Below are 23,587 nucleotides of genomic sequence, written 5' to 3'. Positions count from 1 at the left end.
ATGGAAGTCATGAAGCGGTTGTTGGAGGCGACACCTTTCTGTTGGATCCGCTGTCTCGATCTACAAACTCTACTGATCTTCCTGGCGGTGTTTCTAACGCTGGTGTCGCTGATGAAAGTGAGGCGATCTAGCGGACTCCCACCAGGACCACCCATGTGGTCACTTGCTGGAAATATCTTCGCCAGGAGCCTGGCACCCCACCATGCTCTAACTGAGGTAACGGCTGCTCCAGCTCCGATCTCTCTCTGTCTGTAATCTGAACAGAGCCCAAGTCTCGCTTTGTGATTTTTGTTTGACTTCTGCTTTAAGGAAATAAAATGTATTTCCGAGCATGTCACCTGCAAAGATCAATGTTGCACATCTGTCCCTTTGTTGTTGCCTTTCGTTTGTGTGTGGGGGGAGGGGGTGGGCGGGGATTAATGATTTACTACTTTTGCAGTGGATGTGCACACAATGGCCTGGATTTTCCGTGCACCCACGAAAACCCAGAACTTGTAATCTGTCAAGAATCCTCCCAACAGTTCCTCCGCATCCCCCGGAAATGGGCATCTGCTGGACTATTTGCCGTCCGTGAAACTCTTGAGCCTGGTAAAGTTGCATGTTCAACCATGAACTCATTGAATGGCGGTGCAGGCTCGAAGGGCCGAATAGCCTACTCCTGCACCTATTTTCTATGTTTCAATGTTTCTAAAAGCTTAAGGCCTTCATTTACCAGCATAAGGGTGAAAATAAATATTAAAATAAATTCTTTAAAAATCATTTTACTATTCAAACACCTTTAAAATTATTTTGTGTTTGTGGCCAATTAAAAAATGTTTATATTTACTTTTGCAGTGGGTGGGCACACAACATTGGATGAAAAGCTTTGGCTGTGAGCAGACTGGAGAATCTGGGCCTTCTTTTCCCATCAGAACAGATTAGGTGGAGGAGATTTGACAGAGGCGATATGATGGGTTTTTAATAAGTGAGGGAAAGTGTTTACACTGGTCACACTGGGGCATAAATTTAAGATCACCACAGAGCAAAGGAAGCAGTCACAGAATGATACAGCACAAAGCAGGCCATTCAGCCCATCGTGTCTGCCAGCACTTTGGAAGAGCTATCCAATTAGTCCCACTCCCCTCCCCCGCTCTATCCCCCATAGCCTTGCAAATTTTTCCACTTCCAAGTATTTATCCAATTCCCTTTTAAAAGTTATTCAATCTACTTCTGCCGCCCTTTCAGGCAATGCGTTTCAGATCATAAGAAATCGTCTCCTAACATTTTCTTTTTTCCTCATGTCGCCTCTGGTTCTTTTTGCCAATTGCCTTAAATCTGTGCCCTTTGGCTACCGACCCTTCTGTCCCTGGAGACAGTCTCTCCTTATTTGCTCTCCTAAAACCCTTCATGTATTTGAAAACCTCTGTCATATTTTAAACACAGAGGCCGAGAAATTGGTTCGCGCTCGGAACGGGTAGGCCCGAGTGTCACCTGATATTGGGCCCCTGGCCTCATTTACCTGAGACCGGCGAATTCCAGATGCCTGTTGGGCGACACCAGGAAACTCACTGGCAAAGAGGATTTGCATTTAGGAACGCTAATTTTTTTTTTGAGAGTGTTACTCTTGGGCCAGGAGGAAGAAGTAATTTTCTTCCGGATCAGGAGCAGACAGGGCCTCACAAGGAACCCTCGGAACTTTCCGTACCCGGCCTTCCCATTCGCTCACATCACTAGACGCTGTTTGAGACTCCATACACACCCCCCACTCCCGCCATCCTCCCAGGACTAACATTATGCCAGATGTCCAGGGGCAGATTAACCATGGTGCGGATGAGGCTGCAGCCTCAGTCCCACCAAAGAAAATGGGCCCACCAAATTGAGAGAAATTTGTATATATGTATAGGAACCTCGTATTGCAATGTTACCAGGTTCAGAATATATGCCTACTTGATACAGAACATATGCTTTCATTGTTGAATATATTGGCCTATGTTTTACTACTCAGAATCATATAATGTAATGAACTTGAACAAACATAAATATGGGCCCAATTGGATCAGTTTGCCCCAGGCCCATCAGGCCCTTAATCCGGCCCTGTGGGTGTCCATTCCTTGGGTCGGTGGCAGAATTGGCCACCCGCCCAATTTCACCATCCACCCTCTCTGGGCGGCTTTTACATTATTCCCGTCAGCTTTGGATGGGAGACAACAGGGAGAAGGGGAGTTAAAATGGCCTGGGTCTTGCGCCGAGGGAGTCCATCGGGGCTTCCCTGTTGCCCCGGCCCAAGCCCACCCCGAGTTAAAATCGGGGGCTTCTGTAGCTGTGAAGCTGACAACCACACACAACGTTATATGGCGCAGACTAACTTCAGGCAGCCATGGGGGAGATCTGTCATATCAGCCAGGGGGCAGCACGGGAATGCATTCATCGGGTGGCTGACCCACTTTGCAAGACGTGACCACCTTCACCATCACAGCAAGGCAGCAGCGAGACACCCTGCAAAAACATTCACATTGTTGGCCGTCTTTTATATTGATGGTTCCTGTCCTGGGGCCAATATTTATCTCTCAACCAACGTCACTAAAAAGATGATCTGGTCAATATCTCATTGCTGTTTGTGGGAGCTTGCTGTGTGTAAATTGGCCGCCGCGTTTTCTACATTACAACAGTGACAACACTTCACAAGCACTTCATTGGCTGTAAAGTGCTTTGGGACGTCCTGAGGTCATGAAAGGTGCTATAGAAAAGCAAGTCTTTCTTGCTCCTTCACAGTTAGTTCCTGATTTCCCTCCATCTTCCTTCACTCAGAGAATCAACAGGCTTTAATACCCAAGTTTAGTGTCATCTCATCACTACTTTCTGATTGGTTATCTCTTCTGTTTTCAATCTGGTCACTGCTTTTGCATCACGCAACTTAGCCCTTCCTCTGGTTCCTTCAGCAGGAATTGGAAGGTGTTTTTACAATAAGGTACAGTGATTAACCTTCCTTCTACCTAACATGCTATAAAATGAGGAATGACCAAGTGAATGGAAGAAATATTTAAGAGAATATCCAGTTCTTCTTACAGAGATTTTAATATTGTAAAGGGGTTCGATAGGGTAGATGTAGAGATGTTTCCACTTGTGCGGCAGACCAGAACTAGGGGCCATAAATATTAGATAGTCACTAATGAATCCAAGAAGGAATTCAGGAGAAACTTCTTTACTCAGAGTGTGGTGAGGATGTGACATTCGCTTCCTCATTGAGGCGAACCATACAGATAGATCTAAGGGGAGGCTAGATAAAGATATGAGGGAAAACGGAATAGAAGGATATGTTGATAGGTTGGGATGAAGAGGAGTGGGAGGAGGCCCGTGTGGAGCATTAACAATAGTATAGACCAGTTGGTCCGAATGGCCTCTTTCTGTCCTGTACATTCTGTGTAATTTTGCAATAAGGAAGTTCCTAAAGTAGTCTGCTATGAAAGTTCATCACGTAGCGACATTTGTTTTCAAACATTTCCTTTTGTTAAACTGAAAAGAAACATACAAAACCGCACATCATCTTTTGTTGTTCTTTCCTTCCCTGACCCCCAAAACAGCTCTCCACGAAGTACGGGAACCTTTTGACGTGCTACACACTCTGGATACCTATGATTGTCCTCAATGGGTTTGAGATCATTCAAGAGGCCCTTGTCCAAAATGGTAGAGAATTTGCCGGGCGGCCTCATTTTCCTCTACTTGATGATTTAACGAAAGGTCAAGGTACTAAGATTTTATGGAATCAAAACAGAAAATCCTGGAAATACTCAGCAGGTCAGGCAGCATCCGTGGAGAGAGAAACAGAGTTAATGTTTCAGGTCGATGACCCTTCGTCAGAACTGGAAAAAGTTAGAGATGTAACGGGTTTTTGAACAAGTGTCGGGGCAGGGAAAGGGGGGAGGGGAGGAATGAAGAAAAGGGAAGATCTGGGATAGGCTGGAAGGCAGGAGAGATTAAGAGACAAAAGGTATGATGTTGCGAGGCAAAAAGAGATGATAATGGGACAACTTAAGAAACAAAAGAGTCTAGATGAGGTGTAAATGGGAATGGCAGAATCATCAACAATTGCCATGGAGAGGGAGAGGGGGCGGAATGGGGGCAGAGTTTATGGTCTGAACTTGTTGAACTCGATGTTGAGTCCAGAAGGCTGTAAAGTGCCTAATCGAAAGATGAGGTGCTGTTCCTCGAGCTTATGTTGAGCTTCATTGGAACAGTGTAAGAAGCCGAGGACAGAGAGGTCAGAGTGGGAGTGGAGTGGAGAATTAAAGTGACAGGCGACCGGAAGCTCGGGGTCACGCTTACGGACTGAATTGAGGTGTTCCGCAAAGCGGTCACCCAATAAAGTTTCAATGAATTAATTTCATTTTCCTATAATGCTCTGGAAAGTTACTATCACAACAACAACTTGTATCTATATAGTGCCTTTATTGTAGTGAAACATCCCAAGGTGCTTCACAGGAGAGCCTTATAAACAATATTTGACACCGAGCCACATAAGGAGATATTAGGACAGGTGACCAAAAGCTTTGGTCAAAGAGGCAGATTTTAAGGAGCATCTTAAAGGATGATAGAGGTAGAGGTTTAGGGAAGGAATTCCAGAGCTTAAGGCCCAGGCAACTGAAGGCACAGCCGCTAATGGTGGAGCAATTAAAATCAGGGATGCGCAAGAGGCCAGAATTGGAGGATCGTAGAGATCTCGGAGGATTGTAGGTCTGGAGGAGGTTTTAGAGAGAGGGACTGGTGAGGCCATGGATGGATTTGAAAACCAGGATGAGAATTTTGAAATCGAGGTGTTGCCAGCCCGGGAACCAATGTAGGTCAGCGAGCACAGGGGTGATGGGTGAGCGGGGCTTGGTGCGAGTTTAGACATGGGCAGCAGAGCTTTGGATGAGCTGAAGTTTAAAGAGGGTGGCAGGTGGCAGTGTATAAGTACATAGGCTGGATTTCCGGCTTGTGGCCGCCTGTTTTCGCCCCAGAGGGACGGAAATGGCAGCGATGAGCTCTTCTGGTCGGGCAGCCAGCTTCTAGCGCCCCATCGGGATTTTCGCTACTGGTTTCGATGGAGCGCGGAGCATTACCGCCCGGAAGTGGCAAGCCGGTGTGCAACGCTCCTGCCTGACCCGTAACGCTCTGCAACGCACCCTCCTGGGACCACCTGTAAAAGCGGGCGGTCCGAGCTGTAGTGGCTGTAGTGAGGTAAGTAATGTCGACCTCTGGTAAGTGTGATAGTTTTTTTTATTGCGATTTATGTTGTAATGGCGTGAGTTATTTATTGGGAATGTTTTTGCTGTTTTTATTCGTTTTTTTTTTCTCTGAGAACGCTCCCAGGCTGGCAGTTTCGCTCGGGACTTTCGCAAGCTCAGCCGGCCTAGTGCCCTAAGAGAGGAGGTATGCTCCACTCCACACTCAGGGCCCAGCTGCACATTTTGCTGACTGAAGCGCAAACTGTTCCTGGGTGCAAACTTTACCGCTCTACTGCCATTACAACCCCAAAATCAGCAAAGCCAAAAATCCAACCATTGACTGGTGTGGAACTGAGCCCTGATCTGTGCTGGGTTATGTGAGCTCAGCTGGAGTGACAGTACCAGATGGGGGAGTGGGGGAAACAAATTGGGATAGAGTTCCTGTTCTTGATTGCTAATCTAGGTGCTAGCCTTGGGTCAGTGGTAAGCATTCCCGCCTCTAAGTTCAAGCCCCACTCCAGAGACTTGAGCACATATTCTAGGCTGAATCTTCAGTCCAGTGCAGTGGAAGTGCTGCACTGTCGGAGATGGCGTGTTTCGGATGAGACATTAAACCGAGGCATCGTTTCCCCGCTCAGGTGGACATAAAAGATCCCTCGGCACTATTCAATGGAGTAGGGGAGTAGTAAACTGGCTAAGATTTATTCTTCAACCAACGTCCCTAAATCAAATTAGCTGGTCATTTATCCTACTGTTGTGTGCAAATTGGCTGCCACTTTTTCCTACATTACAGCTGTGACTGTGCCCTTCGAAAAGTACTTAATTAGCTGTAATGACCTCCCAAAACTCACTGTCCATACTCACACAGGATGCAGAATGGCCACCTCCATCGTGTGATCAGAACGAGTTATAACCTTCAGGAAAGACTTACATAGAATGACCCAACTGGTCCATGCCAGCGTTTATACTCCACATCAGCGTTCAGTTTCTCCTGAGTTCCCCATTGGACTTAGTGGTGATGTTCTTGTATTGATGACCCCAAGTTTTAGCCTCTCACACAAGTGGGAACACCTTCTCTACGTCTACCTTATCAAACCCTTTCTCCCTCGTGTGCTTATCTAGCTTCCCCTTAAATGCATCTATACTATTCACCTCAACCACTCCCTGTTCCACATTCTCACCACTCTGTGGGTAAAGAAATGTCTCCTGAATTCCCCATTGTATTTATTGGTGACGTTCTTGTATTGATGACCCCTAATCTTAGTCTCGTGCACAATTGGAAACACCTCGGGAGGGAAAAATTCGATCGCGCCTCATTTGGGGCGGTAACCCAGGCGGAGCGGTAATTTTAGCGCCTTGAAAAGGTTTGTGCCCTCCGCCCCAGAAATTCGTCAGATTCGGGCGAAGAGCTGACAGGGGCGCTAAATCAGTCGTTGCGCAGAACAGCAGGGGGCACCAGGACTGATGTCAGGATCGCACTGATAGTCAGCAGCCAGGCGCTACTGGTTTGTGCCCCCAGTGAGCCTCTAAAGAATTTTCGGTCGGGGCGCTAAAAGCTGCGCTCCCGGACGGTAACCTCTCACGCTCCCATTAACGTCCCCTCTGGTCACTAACTGAGGCGTTAGACAACCGAAAATCCAGCCCCAACTCTACCTTATCAAACCTTATCAAACCCTTTCATAATCTTAAACACCATTAGGTCACTTCTCAGCCTTTCCTTTTCTAGCGCCTGTGCAATCTTTCCTGATAGGAATAACTCTCAGTTCTGGTATCATTCTTTGCACTTTCTTCACTGCCTCTATATCCTTTAATAAGATCTGGATAAGTGTAATGGAAAGAAAGATGTTGGCTGTTATGTATGAAAGGGGTTTAGTTATGTTGGAGGGGAATCTTAACACCTGCATGTTTTGTGGTTTGTTTTGAAGACGACAACATTTTGCCACGCACCCCGTAAGTATAGCTTCCCACTTGTTTCTGGAATTAAAGGCACCAGATTCTCTATTTTGGGTGTAGTGGGTGGAGCAGGGCTTTCGCCCGCCCCTCCCTCCGACTCCACCCGAATCACAACTCCTGCACGGGGTCCTTGCCAAAACAGAGTCTCTCGATCCACCGCTTCCATCCTCGCCAACTGTCTGAAGCTGAGCCAGTCCGTTCGCAACCTCGGTGTTGTGTTGGACCCCGAGCTGAGCTTCTGACCACATCCCCGCTCCCTCACCAGGACTGCCTGCTTCCACCTCCGTAACATCGCCCGACTCCGACCCTTGCCTCAGCTCATCTCCTGCCGAAGCCCTCATCCACGCCTTTGTTACCGCTAGACTTAGAGGTGTGTGCAAAGCTTCCCTTAGCGCTCCACTCCCCTCCTGAGGCGCTAAAAGTGAATATCCCGGTGGGAGGCGGTAAACGTCGCCCGGCGCTGAAGTTAGCGACCGGACAGTGTCACCGCCTCAATCCGGGCCATCCGGAATTTTTTTTTTCGCCCCTATCTCAGTTTTACCTCTTACCAGCGAGGCACGCTTACATTAAGAGGGTCTTGCAGTTGTATAGCACCTTTCACAGCCTTGGGGTGCCCTGGGGCGGTCGGTCACTGCTGCAGTGTAGGTGGTGCATTAAACAAAATAGAAATAGGAGGTGGGTGGTTTGACCCATCCACCTCCACGGAGGTGTGTGGGGGGCCTGACCCATCTACCTCCATGGCACGAACCTGGTATTGCAGTACTTCCAGGAACGGTGCAGTGGCTCTCGGCCTTTTGGCTAAGAGCATTGGCGCAGAGTGATCCTTGATGTGTGCAAGGTGACCTCTGGCGTTTGTGATTTGACAAAGAATTGGAAAGATTGGCAACGAATAAAAAAAAAAAATTAAACATTTTATTTTTCATTTAAAGTGTCCTACCAAACGCCAAGTTATGCCGACTTTTACTTCACCATTGAAGTTACTCAGCCGCAGAGCAACGGGCGAGGGCGAGCGGATTTCACGAGACTGGGAGCAGGAGGCGTTTGGCGCTTTGGGCGCGAGGCTCTTGACAACACAGGGCGCGCGCAGCCCAACGGGCGCCGGCGACGCACAGGCACGCGCACACCACGTGCCCCAGCGAGGGTACAGGCGCGCGCTGGTGCAGGCAGGCGCGAGGCAGTGCAACGGGCGCCGGCGACGCACAGGCGCGCGCACACCACGTGCCCCAGCGCTGGTGCAGGCAGGCGCGTAGACCACGTGCCCCAGCGCTGGTGCAGGCAGGCGCGCGGCAGTCCAACAGGCGCCGGCGACGTACAGGCGCGCGCAGACTTCCCGCCCACGCGGTCTCCCAGGTCGAGCTGCCGTTTGAGAGATCGCGGGCCTCCATCTTTGGCCGGGCTCCCCCCGTTGATCCGCCCCTTGGGTAGTGGCAACAACACACGAGAGTGGCTGTGTTCCTTAGTTCTAGCGTCCAAAAAGCCTTTTAAGCAATCCTTGTGAAGCGGATGGGCGTCAGTTCGGGAACAATCGGTCCATTTTGAGGCACTTGGTGGGACAGTTTGACAGTTGGCGGATGCCGTGTGTTGTGGTAGAAACGAGAGCCCATGGACTAGAATCCCAAATAAAAAACCGAACATGAGGGAAGTACTTCACACATCAATAGCCATCTGAGAGAGAAACATAGAAACTAGGTGCAGGAGTAGGCCATTCGGCCCTTCAAGCCTGCACTGCCATTCAATGATCATGGCTGATCATTCCCTCAGTACCTCTTTCCTGCTTTACCTCCATACCCCTTGATCCCTTTGGCCGTAAGGGCCATATCTAACTCCCTCTTAAATATATCCAATGAGCTGGCATCAACGACTGGTAGAGAATTCCACAGATTAACAACTCTCTGAGTGAAGAAGTTTCTCCTCAGTCCTAAATGGCTTATCCCTTATCCTTAGACTGTGACCCCTGGTTCCCCAACATCAGGAACATTCTTCCTGCATCTAACCTGTCCAGTCCCATCAGAATTTTATAAGTTTCTATGAGATCCTCTCTCATCCTTCGAAACTCCAGTGAATACAGGCCCAGTCGATCCAGTCTCTCCTCGGGGGTTTTAGGTGTCATTGAAAATTGGAGAAAAAAAACACTGAAAAATGTTGATGGAAGAATCTCAGACATTTTGTTTATCTCATCTGCTACAGTTGAAATGATTGCTAATGCGATGAATTGTAAACAGTAGACGGGAAGCTGCCATTCTTTGGTCTGTTAGGTCATCTAAAAACTCATTTTTAGAGTGGAAGCAAGTCTTCCTCAATTTCGAGGGACTGCCTACGATGATGACTCTTCACACCTGCGTAAATGAGCATGGACATCTACACAATGAAGTCACCTTACATTGCAATTTGACATTATTGAATTGTGTCACAATCTTCCCATATTAAGGCACCATAAGCTACAATTTGCACTTGAAACGTTTCTTAATTGAAGCAGTGGAGTGGAGTGTGAGTCCAGTAGCATACCCTCAAGAGCTGCATGTCATGCTGTTGTGCAAGATCACAGGGCCACCATCGGCAAAGCAAAAAATTCAGCTTTAGGATGCCATAACCAATTTTTGCTTCCAATGTTCCTGTCTTTATATAATGAGTATTCCCACAACTTCACAGTTCTTGCCTTCAGTGTTTAATTAAAAGTTTGGTTTCTTCGGATGAGACGTTAAACCGAGGCTCCATCTGCTCTCTCAGGTGGACGTAAAAGATCCCACGGCACTATTTCGAAGAAGAGCAGGGGAGTTATCCCCGCTGCCCTGGCCAATATTTATCCCTCAATCAACATCACAAAAAAACAGTTTATCTGGTCATAATCACATTGCTGTTTGTGGGAGCTTGCTGTGCGCAGTTTGGCTGCCACGTTTCCCACGTTACAACAGTGACTGCACTCCAAAAGTATTTCACTGGTTGTAAAGTGCTTTGGGACGTCCGGTGGTCGTAAAAGGCGCGATATAAACGCAAGTCTTTCCTTTAAGATACTCCTTAAAACCTACCTCTTTGACCAAGCTTTTGATTATCTGTCTTCTGTGGCTCGGTGTCAACAATGCTTTTATTGATAAAGCTCTTGTTAAGCTTCTTGGGACATTTTGCTACGCTAAAGTCGCTATATAAATGCAGGTTGTTGTTGAGGCACAGCGTCGGTCTCGAAATGGTTGTCATTGTGTGAGCAAAAATTAACGCCTGAAATTAGCCATCTCATTCCTACCCAGTCCCAATAGCACAGATTTATTTTCCCAGCTATATCGCGAGGTTGTAAGTGAATTATTGGGTCACCGATGTGCTGGGAAATTTCTCTTTGTTCTCAGAAGACAGGTGGAGGAAACTGGTTATTATTAATTATCCACTCTTTTCCTCCTTTCTGCCAGGGATTATCATGGCCCCCTACGGGAAGTCCTGGAAACAGCAACGGAGAATTACACTAACGGTTTTGAGAAACTTTGGTTTGGGCAAAATTGCCTTTGAGGAGAAAATTCTGGAAGAAGTCCGCTATCTGACTGAAGTCTTCAAAGCATCAGAAGGTACGTGTTGTGTATGGAGAAAGAGTCAGACTGAACACTGTGAGCTCAAAGTGAAGTGTACCTTAGTCTTTTATTGTAGGTCTCCAGAGTGCCTCTCCAACCTGTGAAGCCTCCTTAAATACCTGTGCTCCCAAGGGATTATGGGATTCCTTACGACTGTACAGTGGCTGTACAGAGTAAATACAAGTCCACATACATAACAACACTCCCCCCCCGCCCCCCCCCCAAGGTCAATAATGTAACTATTTACAATGTGAGTCGATCTGAGGCCCTTCTTGCTCTGGTTGATCGTCTCGGTGTGAAAGCTGGTGTTGTTGAATCATTTGTTGGGCCCTCGCTGGGCTGCTGTGCAGCTGGCCTTGCTGGGCTGCCTGGTGTGTTGGGCCCTGCAGGGCTGCTGTGAATGATGGGTTCTGCTTCGTGGTCAACTGTGGTGTCGGTTGCCACTGGTGTGTATGTTGGGGGATCAAAAAAGGTAGGGTCCAAGGTGGGTTGCTCAGGGTAGTCCGTGAATCTGAGTTTAATTTGGTCCAAGTGTTTCCGATGAATGAGTCCATTTGAAAGTTTGACCCGAAACACCCTGCTCCCCTCTTTCGCCACGACAGTGCCGGGAAGCCACTTGGGACCTTGTCCATAATTCAATACAAATACAGGATCATTGATTTCAATCTCGCATGACACATTTGCACTATCATGGTATGCACTTTGTTGAAGCCGCCTGCTCTCTACCTGTTCACGTAGATCAGGGTGAATTAACGAGAGCCTTGTCTTAAGTGCTCTTTTCATGAGCAGTTCAGCAGGTGGGCTCCCACTGAGTGAGTGGGGTCTCGTGCGCTAGCTAAGCAGGATTCGGGATAGGCGAGTCTGCAGTGAGCCTTCAGTTACCCTCTTCAAGCCTTGCTTGATGGTTTGTACTGCTCTCTCTGCCTGACCATTGGACGCTGGTTTAAATGGGGCAGATGTGACATGTTTGATCCCGTTACGGGTCATGAATTCTTTGAACTCAGCACTGGTAAAACATGGCCCGTTGTCGCTCACCAGAACATTGGGTAAGATGTGAGTGGCAAACATGGCCCGCAGGCTTTCAGTAGTGGCAGCGGACGTGCTAGCCGACATTATCTCACATTCAATCCACTTGGAGTACGCGTCTACAACCACAAAGAACGTTTTATCCAAGAACGGGCCTACATAGTCGACAAGTACCCTAGACCACGGTTTGGAGGGCCAAGACCATAAACTTAGCAGCACTCCCTGGGTACATTGCTTAACTGCGAGCTGTTAACGCAGGACTCTAAGTCTGCATTGATACCGGGCCACCACACTTGGGATCTGGTTATCGCCTTCATCATTACGATGGCTGGGTGGGTACTGTGGAGGTCATTGATGAAGGTGTCTCTGCCCTTCTTGGGGCCCACTACTCGATTGCCCCACAGAAGGCAGTCTGCCTGTATAGACATTTCATCTTTGCGCTGCTGGAACAGCTTTATCTCTTCCTGCATTTCCACTGGGACACTGGACCAGCTCCTGTGAAGCACATAGCTTTTGACTAGAAATAATAAGGGCTCCTGGCTTGTCCAGGTTTTGATCTTCCGGGCATTGACGGGTGATTGCTCACTCTCAAATGCTTCCATAACCATGGCTAGATCTGCGGGCTGCGCCATTTCCACCCCCGTGGTGGGCAATGGCAGCCTACTGAGAGCATCGGCGCAGTGTTCTGTACCTGGCCTGTGGTGGATGGCGTAGTTGTATGTGGACAACATGAGCGCCCATCTCTGGATGCAGGCCGATGCATTGGTATTTATCCCTTTGCTCTTGGAAAGCAGGGATATAAGTGGCTTATGGTCAGTTTCCAATTCGAATTTTAGCCCAAACAGGTATTGATGCATTTTCTTTACCCCATAGACACACGCTAACGCTTCTTTTTCAATTATGCTGTAGGCTCTCTCAGCCTTAGACAGACTCCTGGATGCATAAGCAACCGGTTGCAGTTTCCTGAAATCATTAGCTTGTTGCAATACACACCCAACGCCATATGACGACGCATCACATGCTAGTACTAAACACTTACATGGATCATACAACACAAGCAATTTGTTTGAGCATAACAATTTTCTCGCTTTTACAAAGGCATTTTCTTGGCTTTTGCCCCAAACCCATTCGCCCTCTTTTCATAGTAAGACATGTTCTAGCAGTATGCTGAGACCCGGTAAGAAGTTACCAAGTAGTTCAAGAGTCCCAGAAACGACCGCAGCTCCTTCACGTTCTGTGGCCTCGGTGTGTTCTCGATTGCCTCCGTCTTCACGTTGATAGGCCTGATGCTGTCCGCCGCAATCCTCCTTCCAAAGAACTCCACTTCAGGCGCCAGGAAAATGCACTTCAAACGTTTTAACCTGAGCCCCACACAGTTGAGTCAACTAAGAACCTCCTCCAGGTTCTACAGGTGCTCGACTGTGTTCCGATCTGTGACCAAGATGTCTTTCTGGAAGACCACAGTGTGCGGGACCGACTTCAGTAAACTTTCCATGTTTCTCTGGAATATCGCCGCCACTGATCGGATTCCAAACGGGCATCTGTTATAAATAAAAAGACCTTTGTGCGTTTGATGGAGATGAGGGCCTTTGATGATTCCTCCAGTTCCTGCGTCATGTAGGCTGAAGTCAGATCCAGCTTCGTGAATGTCTTTCCTGCCGCCAGCGTTGCAAAGAAGTTGTCGGCCTTTGGTAGTGGGTATTGGTCCTGCAGGGAAAAACGATTGATAGTTACTTTATGATTGCCATAGATTCTGACGGTGCCGTCTCCCTTGAGGACTGGGACAATAGGACTGGCCCACTCGCTGATCTCGATCGGTGAAATTATGCCCTCTCTTTGCAGCAGGTCTAGCTCGATCTCTACTCTTTCTCTCATCATGTACGGTACTGCTCTCGCCTTGCGATGGATGGGTCGCGCCCCCGGAATTAGGTTGATCTGCACTTTTGCTCCTTGGAACTTCCCGATGCCTGGTTCGAACAGCGAAGGAAATTTGTTTAAGACCTGGACATAAGAAGTGTCGTCAGCGGGTGATAGCGCTCGGACGTCGTCCCAGTTCCAGCGTATCTTTCCCAGCCAGCTCCTGCCGAGCAGCATGGGACCATCGCCCGGTATCACCCAGAGTGGTAGCTTGTGCACCGCTCCATCGAAGGAGATATTTACGGTAGCACTGCCGATTACAGGAATCAGTTCTTTAGTGTAAGTTCTTAGTTTAGTGCAAACTGGAGTTAAGACTGGCCTTGAGGCCTTGTTGCACCACACTCTTTCGAAAGTCTTTTTGCCCATGATGGCTCGCGCCCATGTCCAGCTCCATTGACACCGGGAGTCCATTTAGTTCAACATTCAGCATCATCAGGGGACAATTCGTGGTGAATGTGTGCACCCCAGGTACCTCTGCCTCCTCTATCTGAGGCTCTGGTTCATCGTGATCCTCCGTGGATCTGTCCTCCTCTTCAACATGGTGTTTTGCAGATTTAACAGGCTTTGCAGCTCACCTGCACACTCGTTGGAGGTGTCCCATTATTCCACAGCCCTTGCAAACGTACTCTTTGAATCGGCATGAATGGAAACGATGATCACCCCCGCAGCACCAACAAGGTGTTAATGGCCTTGTATTCTTCACCCTTGATAGTGGACTCTGAGACATCTGCGGACGTGTAGCTGCAGGTATGTGTGCCCTGCCCTGTACGTTACGATTCGAAAACAACATCACTTTGTTCACAGTACTTGTAGCAGCACTTGGGTGCTGAGAGATTTGCTTCGTATTGTCACTGGTGGCAATGAACGCCTGGGCTATCGCTATGGCCTTACTCAAGGTTGGGGTCTCTACAGTCAAAAGTTTGCGAAGTATGGTTTCGTGGCCACTGCCAAGTACGAAAAAGTCTCTGAGCATGTGCTCCAAATGTCCTTCAAATTCGCAATGTCCTGCAAGGTGTCTTAGCTTGACGACGTAACTCGCCACTTCCTGGCCTACAGACCTTTTGTAGGTGTAGAACCGGTACCTCGCCATCAGAACGCTTTCCTTCGGGTTCAAATGCTCTTGGACCAGTGTGCACAAATCGTCGTACAATTTCTCCGTGGGTTTCGCTGGAGTGAGCAGATTCTTCATGAGGCCATACGTTGGTGCCCCACAGATGGTGAGGAGGATCATTTGGCAGCGCTCTCTTCCCCATCTAGCTCGTTGGCCTTGCAGTATTGGTCGAGTCGCTCCACAAAAGTTTCCAATCATCTCCCTCTGAAAATTTCGGCAGGATGCCCACTGTTCTCTGCATCTTTGGGTTCGCTATCTGTATCTCGTCGCCAGTTGTCAGACTGAACACTATGAGCTCAAAGTGAAGTGTGACCGTTTATTGCAGGTCTCCAGAGTGCCTCTCCAACCTGTGAAGCCTCCTTAAATACCTGTGCTCCCAAGAGATTATGAGATCCCTTGGACCATATATAACAGTAAGTTCTGTGTTTTATCTCCTTAACTTGTCATGGCAGGATCACAATAAAAGGCTGCCATCCCGCCTGCATTGACCCAGGAATTGAAGATTGATAACTGGGACACTCTTGCGAGAGAGAAAAAAAACAAGGCCATTTAAAAAAAATTGTATTTTTTATTTTTGTATGAACATACGAACAATGACAGATAGGTAAAGACCATCTGATACATCGAGCCTGTCCCACACAATTGCGATACCTTGTGCATCACAACATATACACTCCACCCCACCTGAAACCATGTGATCTCGCTCACTCTACTGTGCACTGTTGCCAGTTAGATGGCAGGCACTCAAGAGAAGAAAAACTATAGGGTCATTTTTGATGGGGATCTCTCACTGTGTAAATGCTGAGATAACTTACCCTCCTAATAACGCACCCTTGCCAAGTTTTATTGGAATGCTAGGTATGAGGGAGGGAACAGCAATTAATCCCAGTTCAGTCAACATCACACAGCTGGACAGACTGTAGCTAGCAAAGAACTTGCATTTATATAGCGCCTTTCACGACTTCAAGCATTTTACAACCAATGAAGTATTGTTGAAGTTCAGTCACTGTTGTATGTAGGAAAGGCGACAGCCAATTTGCGCACAGCAAATTCCCACACATGTGACCAGATAATCTGTTTTAGTGATGCTGGTGGAGGGATAAAAATTGTTGATGGAGAACTCCCCTGCTCAGCCAGCAATAAGTTATTTTTCAAACTATGTGCCTCTCTGAACATCAGCTGGATATTGTGAGTTGGAAACTGTTAATAAATGATCTTGAGAGTGAAGTGACGCAGGTCAAAACCCTACCTCATCTGGGCAGCCTCTTCACAATGGCACAGTCCACCTTTGCTCCCTCACACATGCCATCTTTCGGATGAGATGTTAAACCGCGGCCTTGTCTGCGGATGTCAAAGACTGGAACTGATGTCCGAGGGGTAACATTTGCTAATGCAGTTCGGGAGTGATTAAACTAATATGGCAGGGGGATGGGAACCTATGCAATGAGATAGGGCGAAGTAATATGGAGTCAGAAACAGATGGTAGAAAGGTAAAAAGCAATAGTGGAAGGCCGAGTAAGCAAAGGCAAGAAACAAAAAGGGCTAAAAGGACAAAGGGTGTTAAAAAAACAAGCCTGAAGGCTTTGTGTTTTAATACAAGGAGTATCCGTAACAAGGTGGATGAATTAACTGTGCAAATAGATGTTAATGGATATGATGTGATTGGGATTACAGAGACGTGGCTCCAGGATGATCAGGGCTGGGAACTCAATATCCATGGGTATGCAACATTGAGGAAGGATAGAATAAAAGGAAAAGGAGGTGGGGTAGCATTGCTGGTTAAAGAGGAGATTAATGCAATAGTTAGGAAGGACATTAGCTTGGATGATGTGGAATCTATATGGGAAGAGCTGCAGAACACCAAAGGGCAAAAAACGTTAGTGGGAGTTGTGTACAGACCTCCAAATAGTAGTAGTGATGTTGGGGAGGGCATCAATCAGGAAATTAGGGGTGCATGCAATAAAGGTGCAGCAGTTATAATGGGTGACTTTAATATGCACATAGATTGGGCCAACCAAACTGGAAGCAATACGGTGGAGGACGATTTCCTGGAGTGCATAAGGGATGGTTTTCTAGACCAATATGTCGAGGAACCAACTAGGGGGGAGGCCATCTTAGACCGGGTGTTGTGTAATGAGAGAGGATTAATTAGCAATCTCGTTGTGCGAGGCCCCTTGGGGAAGAATTCTACATTAGGATGGAGAATGAAACAGTTAATTCAGAAACCATGGTCCAGAACTTAAAGAAAGGTAACTTTGAAGGTATGAGGCGTGAATTAGCTAGGATAGATTGGCGAATGATACTTAAGTTGTTGACTGTGGATGGGCAATGGCAGACATTTAGAGACCGCATGGATGAACGACAACAATTGTACATCCCTGTCTGGCGTAAAAATAAAAAAGGGAAGGTGGCTGAACCGTGGCTATCAAGGGAAATCAGGGATAATATTAAAGCCAAGGAAGTGGCATACAAATTGGGCAGAAATAGCAGTGAACCTGGGGACTGGGAGAAATTTAGAACTCAGCAGAGGAGGACAAAGGGTTTGATTAGGGCAGGGAAAATGGAGTATGAGAGGAAGCTTGCAGGGAACATTAAGACGGACTGCAAAAGTTTCTATAGATATGTAAAGAGAAAAAGGTTGGTAAAGACAAACGTACGTCCCCTGCAGTCAGAATCAGGGTAGTCATAACGGGGAACAAAGAAATGCCAGACCAATTGAACAAGTACTTTGGTTCGGTATTCACTAAGGAGGACACAAACAACCTTCTGGATATAAAGGGGTCAGAGGGTCTATTAAGAAGGAGGAACTGAGAGAAATCCTTATTAGTCGGGAAATTGTGTTGGGGAAATTGATGGGATAAATCCCCAGCGTCTGATGGACTGCATCCCAGAATACTTAAGGAGGTGGCCTTGGAAATAGCGGATGCATTGACAGTCATTTTCTAACATTCCATAGACTCTGGATCAGTTCCTATCGAGTGGAGGGTCGCCAATGTAACCCCACTTTTTAAAAAAGGAGGGAGAGAGAAAACAGGGAATTATAGATCGGTCAGCCTGACCTCAGTAGTGGGTAAAATGATGGAATCAATTATTAAGGATGTCATAGCATTTAGAAAGAGGTGACATGATATGTCCAAGTCAGCATGGATTTGTGAAAGGGAAATCGTGCTTGACAAATCTTCTGGAATTTTTTGAGGATGTTTCCAGTAGAGTGGACAAGGGAGAACCAGTTGATGTGGTATATTTGGACTTTCAGAAGGCTTTCGACAAGGTCCCACACAAGAGATTAATGTGCAAAGTTAAAGCACATGGGATAGGGGGTAGTGTGCTGACATGGATTGAGAACAGGTTGTCAGACAGGAAGCAAAGAGTAGAAGTAAATGAGTACTTTTCAGAATGGCAGGCAGTGACTAGTGGGGTGCCGCAAGGTTCTGTGCTGGGGCCCCAGCTGTTTACATTGTACATTAATAATTTAGACGAGGAGATTAAATGTAGTATCTCCAAATTTGCGGATGACACTAAGTTGGATGGCAGTATGAGCTGCGAGGAGGATGCTATGAGGCTGCAGAGTGACTTGGATAGGTTAGGTGAGTGGGCAAATGCATGGCAGATGAAGTATAATGTGGATAAATGTGAGGTTATCCACTTTGGTGGTAAAAACAGAGAGACAGACTATTATCTGAATGGTGAAAGATTAGGAAAAGGGGAGGTGCAACGAGACCTGGGTGTCATGGTACATCAGTCATTGAAGGTTGGCATGCAGGTACAGCAGGCAGTTAAGAAAGCAAATGGCATGTTGGCCTTCAAAGCGAGGGGATTTGAGTACAGGGGCAGGGAGGTGTTGCTACAGTTGTACAGGGCCTTGGTGAGGCCACACCTGGAGTATTGTGTACAGTTTTGGTCTCCTAACTTGAGGAAGGACATTCTTGCTATTGAGGGAGTGCAGCGAAGGTTCACCAGACTGATTCCCGGGATGGCGGGACTGACATATCAAGAAAGACTGGATCAACTGGGCTTAAATTCACTGGAGTTCAGAAGAATGAGAGGGGATCTCATAGAAACGTTTAAAATTCTGATGGGTTAGATGCAGGAAGAATGTTCCCAATGTTGGTGAAGTCCAGAACCAGGGGTCACAGTCTAAGGATAAGGGGTAAGCCATTTAGGACCGAGATGAGGAGAAACTTCTTCACCCAGAGAGTGGTGAACCTGTGGAATTCTCTGCCACAGAAAGTTGTTGAGGCCAATTCACTAAATATATTCAAAAAAGAGTTAGATGAAGTCCTTACTACTCGGGGGATCAAGGGGTATGGCGAGAAAGCAGGAATGGGGTACTGAAGTTGCATGTTCAGCCATGAACTCATTGAATGGCGGTGCAGGCTAGAAGGGCCGAATGGCCTACTCCTGCACCTATTTTCTATGTTTCTATCCCATGGCACTATTTCGAAGAAGAGCAGCAGAGTTTATCCCCGGTGTCCTGGCCAATATTTATCCCTCAATCAACATAACAAAAAAACAGATTATCTGGTCATTATCACATTGCTGTTTGTGGAACTTGCTGTGGTGCGCAAATTGGCAGCCGCGTTTCCTACATTACAACAGTGACTACACTCCAAAAGTACTTTATTGGCTGTAAAGCGTTTGAGGCTTTCGGTGATCATGAAAGGCACTATATAAATGAAAGTGTTTCTTTCAAATCTTTCACATTCACCCACTTTCTCTTTTTGTACAGGTCAACCCTTTAATCCCAATTCTAAAATCACCAGTGCTGTATCCAACGTAATTAGCTCAGTGGTTTTTGGGAAACGTTTCCATTATGAAGACAAGATGTTCAGGCAACTGATAGAACTGATTGATGAGATCATGAAGATTCAGACAACACTATGGGTACAGGTAAAAGAAACGGACTTCCTTTCCTCAGGGACAAAGGGGCATCCTTATTAAAATAGGGATACAGATGTCAAAAATGTGGTTTATAGAAACTGGACCATAGGAACAGGAGGAGATCAGTCAGCCCCTCGAGCCTGTTCCACCATTCAATTAGCTCATGGCTGATCTGTGTCTTAACTCCATTACCCGCCTTGGTTCTGTAACCATTGATACTCTGCCTAACAAAAATCTAACAATCTCAGTTTTGAAATTCTCAAATCACCTAGCCTGGCACCTTGCTAATAAATCAGTGCTCAACGGGACACTGATAACTGCCCGCAGTCTGGACAGGGGGTCGGAGATGAAAGTGTGAAATAGAGGATTTTTAAGGACTCAAGCCAATTTTTTTGTCCCACAAGGGAGTATCAATCGCTACAAACAGCAATGTGATAATGATCAGATCATCAGTTTTTTTGTTATGTTGATTGAGCGATAAATATTGGCCCAGGACACTGGGGAGAACTCCACTGCTCTTCTTCGAAATAATGCCATGGGATCTTTTACGTCCACCTGAGAGAGCAGGTTTAACGTCTCATCCGAAAGATGGCACCTCTAACAGTGCAGCACTTACTCAGCATTGCACTGGGGGTGCCAGCCTAGATTTTTTATGCTCATGTCCCTGGAGTGGGACTTGATCCCACAATCTTCTGACCCAAACGACAACAACTTTTATTTATATAGCACCTTTAACGTAGCAAAATGTCCCAAGGCATTTCACAGTAAGACAAAACAGATAAGTTCGACACTGAGCCACAGAAGAAGAAATTACAGCAGATGACCAAAAAGCTTGGTTAAAGAGGTAGGTTTTAAGGAGCATCTTAAATGAGCAAAGAGAGGTAGAGAGGCGGGGAGGTTTAGGGAGGGAGTTCCAGAGCTTAGGGCCCAAACAGCTGAAGGCACAGTCACCGATGGTGGAGCAGTTATAATCAGGGACACTCAAGAGGGAAGACTTTAAGGAGCGCACACATCTCGTAAGGTTGTGAGGCTGAAAGAGATTACAGAGCTAGGGAGGGGCGAGGCCATGCAGGGATTTGTAAACAAGGATGAGAATTTTGCTTAACTGGGAGCCAGTGTAGGTCAGCGAGCACAGGGGTGATGGGTGATCGTGACTTGGTGCGAGTTAGGATATATGCTGCCGAGTTTTGGATGACCCCAATTTACGTAGTGTAGAATATGGCAGCCCAGCCAGGAGTGTGTTGGAGTAGTCAAGTCTAGAGGTAACAAAGGCATGGATGAGAGTTTCAGCAGCAGAAGAGCTTTGGCAGGGGTGGAGGTGAGCAATGTTATGGAGGTGGAAATAAGCAGTTTTAGTTATGCCGCGGATATGTAGCCACAAGCTCATTTCAGGGTCAAATATGATGCCTTGGTTGCGAACAGTCTGGTTTAGCCTCAGATAGATGCTAGGGAGAGAACATAAGAACATAAGAATTAGGAACAGGAGTAGGTCATCTTGTCCCTCGAGCCTGCTCCGCTATTCAAAAAGATCATGGCTGATCTGGCCGTGGACTCAGCTCCACTTACCCACACGCTCCCCATAACCCTTAATTCCCTTATTGGTTAAAAATCTATCTATCTGTGATTTGAATACATTCAATGAGCTAGCCTCAACTGCTTCCTTGGGCAGAAAATTCCACAGATTCACAACCCTCTGGGAGAAGAAATTCCTTCTCAACTCGGTTTTAAATTGGCTCCCCCGTATTTGTCAGACTGCTTATCCGACATCCAGTACTGGATGAGCAGAAATTTTCTCCAATTAAATCTTGGGAAGACCGAAGCCATTGTCTAGCCAGTGACTCCAAGAGGGATATTTAATTGGAGAAAATTTCTGCTCATCCAGTACTGGATGTCGGATAAGCAGTCTGACAATTTAGAAACCATGGAGGAGCCGAGAGAAGTGGTGGAGAGGTAGAGCTGGGTGTCGTCAGCGTACATGTGGAAACTGACTTGTGTTTTCAGATGATATCACACCAAGTAGCCGCTTCTTTAATGAGCATTAGGACCAATTAGGAGTCAACCTGAGAGAGCAGATCATCAGAGCCTGAAACATTCTTGGGGTGGACATTCCTAGCGTGTGTGTAAACTCCTGTACCAAGATGGCGTCTTGCGCTAAAGGCGGGCTAAACTGGCGTTGCAGCTCAAGACCCCATCTTGGTTATCTTGAAGACTCTTTAGCACCTAAAGAACTGGGAGAAAGTAGTCCCCTTACTCTTTATACTAGTGATACACAGTACTACACTGATATATCGCCCTGATATTAAACTGTTATATTACAATGAGCCATGGCCCAGAAACACGTCTTCTACCCACTGAGCCATTGGTTGACACAATAGGGCTTCTACCCGCGCTGATCAATGTCAAATAAAGATCGATATAGAGAAATTGCAAGGAACTGCATATTGGAAGTAAAGATAAGAGGTATGTGTAATCTATCAGTGGGAGAGGACTTGCCAAGAGAGAGGTTGAAAGAGATGCAGTTGTTTTGGTGGACTCCTCGCTTAGTATGTGAAAATAATGTGAGAAAGCAATTAAGGCGCTGCATTATACCGTCGCGAGTTCAAATCTCTTCAAGTCATGTTGAAGCTCTATGGACTATACATGGAGTACTGCATATATAAGGCACCATCCAGTCTTTAGAGTAGTCCAGAGGAGAACAACTAGGCTGATCCTAGTATGAGAGCTGTAAGGAATGACTTGTTAGTATGCTTCAGCCTTCAGAAGAGGGGACCACATAGAGATCACATGACATAAGGATTAGGAACTGGAGTAGGCCATTTGGCCCCTTGAGTTTGCTCCGCCGTTCAATAAGATCATGGCTGATCTTTGACCTCAACTCCACCTTCCAGCACTATTCCCATAGCCCTTGATTCCCTTAATATCCAAAAAACTATCGATCTCTGTCTTGAATATACTCAACAACTGAACCTCCACAGCTCTCTGGGGTAGAGAATTCCAAAGATTCACCACCCTCTGAGTGAAGAAATTTCTCCTCATCTCAGTCCTAACTGGCTGACCCCTTATTCTGAGACTGTAACCCCTGGTTCTAGACTCCCCAGCCAGGGAAAACATCCTCCCTGCATCTACCCTGTCAAGCCCTGTAAGGATTGTGTATGTTTCAATGAAATCACCTCTCATTCTTCTAAACTCGAAAGAATATAGGCCTAGTCTACTCAATCTCACCTCACGGGACAATCCCCCCATCCCAGGAATCAGTCTGGTGAACCTCCGTTGCACACCCTCTTATGCAAGTATCCTTCCTTAGGTAAGGAGACCAAAGCTACACAATATTCCAGGTATGCTCTCACCAGGGCCCTATATAATTGCAGTAAGACGTCTTTACTCTTGTACTCAAATCCTTTTGTAATAAAGCCGTTTTCTTAATTGCTTGCTGTACCTGCATGTTAACTTTCAGTGATTCGGATCCAAGGACACCCAGGTCCCTCTGAACGCCAACGTTTCACAATCTCTCACCATTTATAAAATACTCTGCTTTTCTATTTTTCCTACCAAAGTGGATAACTTCACATTTCTCCACATTTTTCCACATCTATGAGGTACTTAGTGTAGAACAAATTAATCCAAGATGATACAACTGTGCAGGGCATTGGTTAGACCACCCCTGGAGTACTGCGTACAGTTTTGGTCTCCTTATTTAAGGAGAGATATACTTGTATTGGAGGCAGTTCAGAGAAGGTTCACCACGTTGATTCCTGAGATGAAGGGGTTGTCTTATGAAGAAAGGTTGAGCAGGTTGGGTTTATACTCACTGGAGTTTAGAAGAATGAGAGACGATCTTATTGAAACATATAAGATTCTGAGGGGGCTTGACAAGGTAGATGCAAATCCTTTTGTAATGAAGGCCAACATACTATTTTCTCCTTATGGAATCTAGAACTAAGGGCATAGTTTCAGTATAAGGG

General features: G+C 46.7%; 1 protein-coding gene across 1 annotated transcript in view; it reads left to right on the top strand.

Annotated features, from left to right (window-relative positions):
* LOC139230274 (cytochrome P450 2J2-like) overlaps positions 1–23,587 on the top strand; it is a 40,920-nt gene continuing 17,333 nt past the window's right edge. The window contains exons 1-4 of the mRNA XM_070862102.1: positions 1–216; positions 3,561–3,723; positions 10,535–10,687; positions 19,474–19,634. Coding sequence (XP_070718203.1) covers positions 1–216; positions 3,561–3,723; positions 10,535–10,687; positions 19,474–19,634 — 693 coding nt within the window. The remainder of the gene's footprint in view (positions 217–3,560; positions 3,724–10,534; positions 10,688–19,473; positions 19,635–23,587) is intronic.

Source organism: Pristiophorus japonicus, chromosome 19 (assembly GCF_044704955.1).
Source record: "Pristiophorus japonicus isolate sPriJap1 chromosome 19, sPriJap1.hap1, whole genome shotgun sequence".
NCBI lineage: Eukaryota > Metazoa > Chordata > Chondrichthyes > Pristiophoridae > Pristiophorus > Pristiophorus japonicus.
The sequence above is the reverse complement of the archived record's forward strand: the minus strand, read 5'-3'. Positions and strand labels throughout refer to the sequence as shown.